Below are 10318 nucleotides of genomic sequence, written 5' to 3'. Positions count from 1 at the left end.
TTTTTGTTTGGTTACCTGCTATAACCTCAGGAATAAAGCAGTATCCCGCACATAGGAAGCACTCAATCAATATTTGTTTAGTGAATAAATGTGCTGGCTAGGCATGATGGCTCATGCCTGTAACCCCAGCACTTTGGGAGGCAGAGGCAAGCAGATCACCTGAGATCAGGAGTTTGAGACCAGCCTGGCCAACATGGTGAAACCCCGTCTCTACTAAAAAACGACAAAAATCAGCTGGGTGTGGTGGCAGGCGCCTGTAATCCCATTTAGTGGTAGGCTGAAGCAGGAGAATCGCTTGAACCCAGGAGGCAGAGGTTGCAGTGAGCCGAGATCACACCACAGCACTCCAGCCTGGGCAACAGAGGGAAACTCCGTCTCGAAAAATAAAATAAATAAAATAAAAATGTGCTGTCCTCATTAGAAAAAGAAATAAAGGAATAGAATTAGTGTATTATTATATTTAAAGTTTATTCAAATTTTTAAATTTGTTCTAATTATAGAACTGAAAAAAATCTCTAATGCAGCTTTAAGCAATTTATTTTATGAAGACCACTGCCAAATAGTGATATTATAATTCTGTCAGGGACAGAGAACAGCAAATTGTTCTTTCTCTCATGACTTGAGCTTATTCTGTTGACCTGTAGTTCTGCAATACTGGAGAAGCTCGAAATAGAAACCCTGTGTGTATGTATGACATTTGATTCCCTCCAGGGAAATAAACGTATTTCCCTTGTTTAATATTTCTTAGTGAATTATTAACAATTGGTTGTTTCTCAGAGGTGGCTTTCTCTAGCTCTATGGATACTCCCTCTCAATGATGTGAAGACAAATAAAATACTAATAGAAAAAAATACATTTAATAATGGAAGAGCAATATTAGCTATGGCAACATACTTTCTCAGGCAGGAATTCATTCAGTTGAATTTTATAAATATTTATTTGGAGACTGCCATGTGGTAAGGAACATGATACACTGGACATATGAAGCTTAAAAAGGCATAGATTGTCCTCAAGCATCTCAGTCTCTTTTTTTTTTCTTTTTTGAGACGGAGTAGCCCCGGCTGAAGTGCAGTGGTGTGATCTCGGCTCACTGCAAGCTCTGCCTCCCCGGTTCACACCATTCTCCTGCCTCAGCCTCCCAAGTAGCCTGACTACAGGCACCTGCCACCACGCCTAGGCTAATTTTTATTTATTTTGTTTTATTTTTCTATCAGTAGAGATGGGATTTTTCCATGTTAGCCAGGATGGTCTCGATCTCCTGACCTCATGATCCTCCCGCCTCGGCCTCCCAAAGTGCTGGGATTACAGGCGTGAGCCACCGTGCCTGGCTGCGTCTTTTCTTAAACTAGCCTAGGTGCAGACTATTCTGTTTTTGAAGACTTGTATTCATCTATTCATTTATTTAACAAATACTTATTAAATATCTACTAAGTGCCAAGTTTTCAGCTATATCTTGGGAATATAATAACAAATCCTGAAGGTCAAGGAGCTCCTAGTTCCCCAGAGGAGATATCATAAGTTAAAATACCCTTGTGTTTTGGGACTAAACAATGTGAAGGGAAAGAAACCATTATTTTCTGAAGTATTATTACACACCAGGGACATTTAGAGGGACATTGCTAACCATGCTTTCTATTATCTTCTCACTCTCCTCCTGCTTATTTTTTTTCACCTGGTTTTATTTTTCTTCATCCTTACCTGATGTCATCACTGCTCTATCCCCAGCTCTGAGAAGTAGCCGGCACATAGTTGGTTATTGGTAGTCATTGCATGAATAAATCTAAAAGATAGGAATTCTGGTTTTACAAAAGAGACCAAGCCTTATAACTTAAATGATTTACTGCTCACGATTGTGCAACTTTTAAGTCACAAATCTGGGATTTAAACTTAGGTGTGAAGGTAAAGCCCATGGTCCGTCTGCAAGCGCTCCTCTAAATGCATGTCTTCACAGAGCTATTAACCCCTCCTTTTTTGTTTAACACTGTTATGTAAAAAGAAAAAAAAACTGGGCTGGCAGTTACAGAAAAGTTATTGCCTTCAAGAGCCTGACAGTCTAGTTAGGAAGAAAAATATCTAGAAATCCAACAAGGGTAAAGCAGTGTCTAGATAAGGAGGGAACCTCACAGGCAGTGACAGGAGAGGAGGGTGCGCTGGGCCTGTTGCTGGGCTGATGAGCACTTTGACTTGGCAGGAGGTCTGTTGTCTGTGGAACAAGATCAGCAAATTGCTTGTACAACGCTTCTCTCCCATCATTGAATCCGAATCCCTGTTACCATTCAATGCCTGAAAATAATAGATTCTTTTACCTTGTAGCGTAGAGGAGATGGTGGAAGGTGACAGAAGAAAGGCACATATTGAAGACAGTGTGGAGAGTTTGTGGGTTAAGAGATGAAGAGGTAGGAGGCTGGCATGGCGGCTCATGCCGGTAATCCCGGTGCTTTGGGAGGCAGAGTCCAGCGGATAGCTTGAGACCAGGAGTTGGAGAACAGTCGGGGCAACATAGTGAGATCCTATCTCTTAAAAAAAAAAAAAAATAGTGGAGCTTGGTGGCGCACGACCAAAGCCCTAGCTACTCTGGAGGCTAAGGCGGGAGGACTACTTGAGTCCAGGAGTTCGAGGTTACAGTGAGCTATCAGCATGCCACTGCACTCCAGCCTGAGTGACAGAGCCAGGGGCTGTCTCTGAAAAGGAGAAGATAGAGAAAGACAGTTGGAGGAACTGAGGTTGTTTTCCATAGGAAAGAAAAGGTATGGGGGTGGGAGACGATGAAGTGAGGAGCTATAACTTCAAGAAATCTCATCCGGAAGTTCGTGGAGTGCCCTTACACTGACTGGGAAATGTCTTCAGTTTCCTGCACGTGGAGGATTGCTGTCTCTTCCTGGAGGAGAGGATTCAGATTTATTCTCCTGGGGAACAAACGATGGACTCAAAGGCTAAACGCCTAGCGGGAACACGTGTCTACTCAATACAAAGAATTCAGAAGGAGCTGCGCGCACTGTCTCAGGCGGTGGTGAGCCTGTTTCAAACGGAGGCAGGCTGACTTCCTGAGGAACCAGCCCCCTAGGGGCTTGACGCCCTGATCCCGGGTCGCCGGCCGGGGGCGGAGACCGGGACGGCGAACTGAGCGTGCGAGCGCCAGGGGTTCCAGCTGCACCTCCCAGGCTCTCCGGGGCGCTGCAGGGCGGGACAAGGAGAGCTGCGGGGAGAAGGCCTGTGGCCGGGTCCCGAGGTGCCGGTGCGGTGCGGGACAAGCGGGCAGCATGCTCAGGGCGGTCGGGAACCTACTGCGCCTCGGCCGCGGGCTAACGGGCCGCTGCGGCGCCGGGGCGTCTCTCGAAGCCACGCGGCTGCCCGGACAGGCTCTTCCGCCCCGGGGTCTGCCCAGCTACTCCAGCGGCGGGGCCCCCAGCAATTCCGGGCCCCAAGGTCACGGTGAGCCAGGGCGCGGACGCGGAGGTCCTGGGAGAGCGGGGAGGTTGCGGGAGAGCAGCGAGGGGCCGGCCCGGGAGTGGGTTTGAGCGCGCGCTGATGCTCCGTGCCGGTCGGTCAGTTGCCTCGTCCATCTGGGTTGCTTTCGCTGCAGGGGAGATGCACCGAGTTCCCGCGCAGCGCCGGCCTTCGCAGTTCGACAAGAAAATCCTGCTGTGGACCGGGCGTTTCAAATCGATGGAGGAGATCCCGCCTCGGATCCCGTAAGTGTGGCGAGCGCCGCGCGAAAGGGAGTCGCTCCCCGGCCGCAAGGGTGCGGGGTCACCCACCTTCCGGCTGCGGCCACCTAGAAGCGAAAGCGGCCGCAGTGCCAACACTTAGCAATAGCACCCACCACACACGGAGTTTACCTACACACACACCCCGCCTCCAGTGCGGTGTGTCAAGAGTCGACTAAGCTTTCAGGGAGATTTGCAGAAGGTGGGTGAAAACTGAGAGGCTCAGGGGACATTTCCAGCATCGCCCAGATTGCCGGTCCCCAGCAAGCCCCGAACGGGGAGAGGCAGTGGGGCTCTTGTGCCAAACAGGCCACGGTCCTCGCGAGCATCCGGATGGCTGCGGGGACGCCAGACGGCAATCCAGGCTTTGGCCGGGGGCGCCCCCCTACCCCACCCAAGGAAGGGGTTCCCTGATCTTGGCTTGCGGGGCGGCGGGGCGGGGCAGGGTCTCTGGAAAAAAAGCCGCATCCATACGACCTCCTCGTCTGGGGCAGGAGATGCCTGGCGGACGCGCTTCTGCAGCCCTCTGGGCTCCGGGTTTACTCAGGGTGGAACGCGCGGGAGTGTCAGCACCATGGGCCTCTTCAGCATGCTAAACCCACCAAGACAGAAGATAAAACTCAAGTTGGCCGGGCGCGGTGGCTCAAGTCTGTAATCCCAGCACTTTGGGAGGCCGAGACGGGCGGATCACGAGGTTAGGAGATCGAGACCATCCTGGCTAACACAGTGAAACCCCGTCTCTACTAAAAAAAAAAAAAAAAAAAAAAAAAAAACTCAAGCTAATAACTCCCCCTCTAGAGTAATGTAACCTGTAAAATAAATGCTAATAATAAGTAAATGTAACCTGTAAAAAAATCTTTCCAAAGCTTCTGTTTCTGCCAAGCCCAAAAACCTTTGCAGCATTTTTACAAGGGGTTGGGTAAAAAAGAGAGGGACAGAAACTAAGAATAAAATCAATCTACTACTTTTTAAGTCTACCTTTAAAAAAAAAGTACTAAAGCCATAACGTGAAAGAAGGATTTTAGAGATTCTGTGTATTTGTACAATGTAATAAATGCCTATTAAAATGGATAATGGAAACTGGGCCTATTTTTCTGTTTTTCACATGGTGCCTGCAATGTTATTGTTTATAAACAATTGCAGTTTACTAGTTAGCAAAACATCTCAGATAGATGGGGGTGGGGTGGGAGAACATGGCGGGAAATGTACACTCAATAATGAATTCTGAAGCATTTTCGTTCTTTTATTGGAGCAAGTCACTAAATGAGAAATGGACATGGAATTTGAGATAACATTGCATTTGAATCCGTTTTCAGTATTTATTCAACTACAGAGGCACTTTCTAAGATTACTCTTCCTCGAGATCTATACACTCCAAGCTACAGACTTAGCTGAAAGCAAAACTTAGCCTCACAAAAGTCTTTATCATCATAAGCTCTGGTTATCAAATTGTAATTGATGCCTGAAATTTTAATACATTAAATGCCAAACAACAGTAAAAAATAATTAAAATAAATAAGCCACCACCCTCAATTGGTTTGAATTGTTATTTCTAGTGGCCTAACTGAGTAATCAAGAGTGTAAAGAACCAACATTATTGTATATTGTTTGTCGAGAAAACCTATGCCCAGTATTGCATTTAACATAGCTGTATGTGTGAACAGACTCATTTTACAGAAATAATTTAATTTCCCCAAGATCATAGTCAAAAGCTGTATTATAAGCAGGAACACTTCACTAAGAACAAGATGCCTATAAAAAGCATTGCAGTTTTGCATTGGAAACAAAAAGTATTTGAGTATTTTTCATTTTGTTATTTTTCTATAATTTTTTAAGCATTACTATTTAAGAGAGAGATTCCTGTTAAACTAAGTGTCACACTTACAATGTAAACAGCTTTTACCTTTTAATGGACATATAATGAACAAGTGACCTATAATTTTTGTATCATACACTAATTATGTTTAATAATAACTGTACTCTGTCTTATTTTTCTCAGTGCTAAACTAATTTATTATAATAGATTAAAGCCAAATGACTGGGTAAAAAAGATCAGAGCTTCTAGGTTCCATCTGGAACGAAAGTTAGCAGCAAATATAATCTAATAATTTCTCCATACTCACTAATTGGAACTGTTTGCAACTAACATCTTAAAACTTACATCATTCTGCCTAAAATCTAAAGAAAGTAGGCTACATAGGAGTTTTCTACAGTCTTCCGACCAGTGGAAAAGTTAAAAAGTTTTCTATTTTTAAAAGAAAATGCAACTTTGTCTTTCTGGATTTTTTTTTTCAATGTAACTACACTCTATTTAAACTTCACATAGATAGGAAAGACTGCCAATGAATATATTCTTATGCATGAAATTCTTTATGCATATTTATGAACTGCCACTTTATATTATTGAAAATTGTTAAAGTTTATTTCAACGTAAAAGTCCCACAGGCATGATGGCTTTTGTATCACTACTTTTTAAGTAGTATTATTAAAATCTTGGACAACATGCATAAAACTATGAATGAATAAGAATATCTAAAATTTAAGTATATGAAATTTCAGAATAATAATAACATGAAAATGAAGGTCTCTTTTATCTTTTCCTTGGCAAATTATTGTGATTTTGATAACTTTTTTTAAAAAAATTATTGCAAAAGCCATGAAGGAAATATTTTTCTAATAGACATTCTCACGAACTGGATAATAGTGTCTTTTTGGGGTAGCATGTGAAGGGACAAGAGACTGGGAGGCCAGTGAAAAAAACAAAGTGATAAAAATGAGTTTAAAAAAAAAAAACTGTTCAAATGGAAAACAAAGCCTACTTAACAAAGAGGCTAAATATTAACTCTTCCTCTATCCAACTTAGCGAATAGAAACAATGCAGAGCATACGCTTTAACTCTTCCTCTATCCAACTTAGCGAATAGAAACAATGCGGAGCAAGTTAGCATCTTTAGTGGTTATACTTTACGGAATTAGAAACTAATATTCTATACAGTGGTTTCATAATGGCTAACATTAGTTGAAGATCTGAATAAATACTTGTTAATTTGAAATTGGTAAAAATAACCAGCGAGCATTTCAATGTCTTTCACATGAAAATGTCACCGAATGCAGTTTGCATGCAGGGAATATTTTTGGAATGTTTACAAGGCAAATTATCGATCATGCCTGTCAGAAAACCATATTACTTTTACATATTTAACAAAATACACATCTTCGTTTAGGCCAGAAATGATAGTCACTGCAAGAAACAAAGCTCGAGTGAAAGCTTGTTACATAATGATTGGCCTCACAATTATCGCCTGCTTTGCTGTGATAGTGTCAGCCAAAAGGGTGAGTACCTCCTTAAAAGGGCAAGTCAGTTAAAAGGGTGAGTACCTCCAAAAGGGTGAGTACCTCTTTTTAAGTACCTCCTTAAAAGAGTATCTCACCAAAAGGGTGAGTACCTCCTTAGACCAAAGGGTGAATTTTAAGAAATGTCATGGACATTGTTCTCGATTCAGGATTACTGCTGTCTTTTAATATAAGAACAATTTTGTCTTTGAGACTTGAAGTCATATATATATAAAATACTGGAGACAAATTCGTTCATGGAAATTTGAGTCAACAAATCAACACTATATGGCTGGGAGGGACAAATGCTTGTTTCAACTTAAAAACAAAAACAAGACAATTTACTCCCTGTTTAAAATCTGCAGAAGACGGAGAACTTTGTCGTTGAAGGTTATCCAGACTAGGTCATTCATTAAATCAAGAACTCAATTAGCTGTTGCACAGAGATATGAACTAGTTAGAAATGCAAAGGTTGGAAGTGATTGCCAAGGTCATCTAGTTTGTCTGGATCCTGTATGTCAGCCCTTTCCTTGCCATTCCCAATGTATGGTTTCTGTTTAATACCTCTAGAGAGAAATTAAGAGCTGACTACCCTCTAATTTTGTTTTCTGCCTCCCAAAATCCTTCCATCTACTGGTCACATTTTACCACAAAGAGCAGCCCCACAGGTATTTTGACATTTCTAACACATCCTTAAGAGTATTTGCTTCTTCAGTTTTAAGCACTCTAACAACTTCCTTCTACCTTGGAGCTGTTCTCAACACACTCCATTTTAACAGTGCCCCTCCTCATCGTGGCACCTGCAACTGAAGCCATTAGACCTGGATTATAACGTTTTTGGTTATGAACATTGCGTTTCAATAGTGCATACACATCATTCATAATAGTTTGCTTGGCTCCATAAACCTCACTCTCTGGGCATATTTAGCTATTTACTATTCTGCCCAATTCTGTGATTCTGTCCTTTACTCCTCAGGTGCCCAACTATATCTGAGCCCACTAACTTCATGCAGGAATTAGGACTTACAAGCCTACTGATATTATATAAATGTCTTTTCATTCCTATAAGCCAGGAAAAAAAATCTATGCTATGAAATTGTTCTCACCAAATGAGAAATTTTTTAATGTGTACTGGACTCAACACTCAAGCATGTAAATAAATAACTTTGATAATATTTTGTTTTTAACCTAACCTTAAATAAATGACTGCCTGCCAAATTGATGATTCTCTAGTTTCTAGGAATATTTTGATGATTAGTGTATTGCCTCAGCTACATCAAAAAGATAAACATTAATTAGACAATGTGTGTACTTAGAATCACCCTCTAATAATTCATTTATAATGGCACTTTAATGTTTTTTAATGGTAATCACAAGTTTCCAAATGAGACATTAAGACCAATTACACTTAATATATATTTTATGAGCAAGTTGGCATATTAGAGATCTACTGATGTCATCATTTTATTTTCGATACATATGATTTGAATTGAAGGAAAGACTTTTTCATTTCCTATTAAAATTCCATATTTCAAATATAATTCTATTATAAATCAATAGCCAGGGTTTTTCTCTGTGTGAATCTGACACAAAAAGTAGCAACTGAGAATATATTGAGTTTTATGTATAGCATTAGTTATTGCTGTTTCCTCTTCTCCAAAAGTGTGACAGCAAACACTGATTTTCAATCATTAATACACTAAATACTTTTGAGCACCTGAGACATGCCAGGCACTCTGCATTTTATTATTAGAATATCATGGAATTAAAATACAGGTATTTTGTAGTAGGGAAAATGGAGAGTGATCAAGTAAACACATAAACTAAAAAGATCTGAGGAATTCTTAGTGCAATGAAGGAAAGGAACAGGATGATAAAATAGTAACAGTCTAGGAGAGGCCATTTTTGATGGAGTGGTCAGGCAAGTCCTCTCTGAAGAGGATGAGAATAAGCTAGCCATGAGAAGACCGGGGAAGGAAAGAACAGCACGTGCAAAGCTTAGAGATGAGAAAGGGTCTGGTGTGTTAAGAATCAAAAAGGAGCTAGTGTGGATGGAGTATAATGAGCAAAGAGAAGATGGTATGAAACAGGGAGAGTCCAGATAGTATCAGGCCTATGGGTCACTGCAAATAGTTCAGGGTTTTTAAAATACATTGGGGAATCCAATGAAGAGTTTTAAGCAAGATAGTGACAAGATTTAAAAATTTTCACTCTCCTCTTTATTCAAAACCCAGTGAAAAGAAAGATCAGAAATAAGGACCCTACTTAAAATAGCAACAAACAAACAAAAAAACTAAGGCATGTAAGAATGAAATTAAAAATCATGCAATATCTATATAAAGGCAACTTTTAAACACTACCAGTGGTCACAAGAGAAGGTATAACCTAAGAAATTTTTATTTGGAATAGGAAGACTTGACGTTTTAAAGAGAGCGAACTTCTCTAAGTCTGTAAAGTTGACATGACTGCAATAAAAATAGCAATAGGATTTGTTTTGGTAGACAAACTGAGTCTAAAATTCATATACAAAAATAAGCAAAATATACAAGAAATAATAAAAATAATAGTTCTAAGGGAGGACTAGCTCTAAAATATATTAAAACAAAACAACAACAATAATTAAAACTGCAGTACTGACATACACATAGGCAACTTAATAGAACTGAATTCAAATCACATAAATAATCCACTATATAGGGACTTAATATATGAAATAGTGACTCTGTATATGAGTGGAGAAAGATAAATTAGTCGAGAAATGATATTGGGACATTCCAACTATACTTTCTACATAAAATAAATTGCAGTTGGATATAAGATTTTCACATTAAATGTGAAGCCTTAAAATCACCAAAAGAATATATGAGAGAATTCTTTAGAGTAGTTGGGCAGACATTTCTAAATATAGAACAAAACTAAGAAGCTATACAAAAGAAAAGATAGGTAAATTTAATCATATAAATGTATTTAAAATTCTACTTGGTAAAAAAGTGCCATAAATAAAGTAAAAACACAAATGACAAACTGGGAGAAATACAAAATAGATCACAAACTAAGAGCCAATTTTCTTAAATTATAGGGAGCTCCACTAAATAAAACAGCAACAACCTTTTATTTTTTAAAAAATGGGTAAAAGATACCAAAGGGCAGAGTTTGCAGAGAATAAAATGCACATGCCTCTTAAACACAGGAAAAGAAGTCTAGCCATCCAACTATTTCATGCTTTCTGTCTCCTCGGAACTTACACTTCCACAGTCCTCCCCATTGATGACCTTTCCT

General features: G+C 40.3%; 1 protein-coding gene across 1 annotated transcript; it reads left to right on the top strand.

Moving 5' to 3' along the window:
- The first annotated feature begins 2920 nt into the window (after nt 1–2920).
- Nucleotides 2921–7072, top strand: FAM162B (family with sequence similarity 162, member B). The gene is given in 5 exon segments (XM_011935097.1): nt 2921–3010; nt 3140–3168; nt 3170–3432; nt 3584–3692; nt 6931–7072. Coding segments are annotated over 5 exon segments (633 nt in total).
- The last annotated feature ends 3246 nt before the right edge of the window (nt 7073–10318 follow it).

The sequence above is a fragment of the Colobus angolensis genome, unplaced genomic scaffold, assembly GCF_000951035.1.
Source record: "Colobus angolensis palliatus isolate OR3802 unplaced genomic scaffold, Cang.pa_1.0 Scaffold14, whole genome shotgun sequence".
NCBI classification, from domain to species: Eukaryota; Metazoa; Chordata; class Mammalia; order Primates; family Cercopithecidae; genus Colobus; species Colobus angolensis.
Note: the sequence above shows the minus strand (reverse complement) of the source record. Positions and strands in the feature narration are given on the sequence as shown.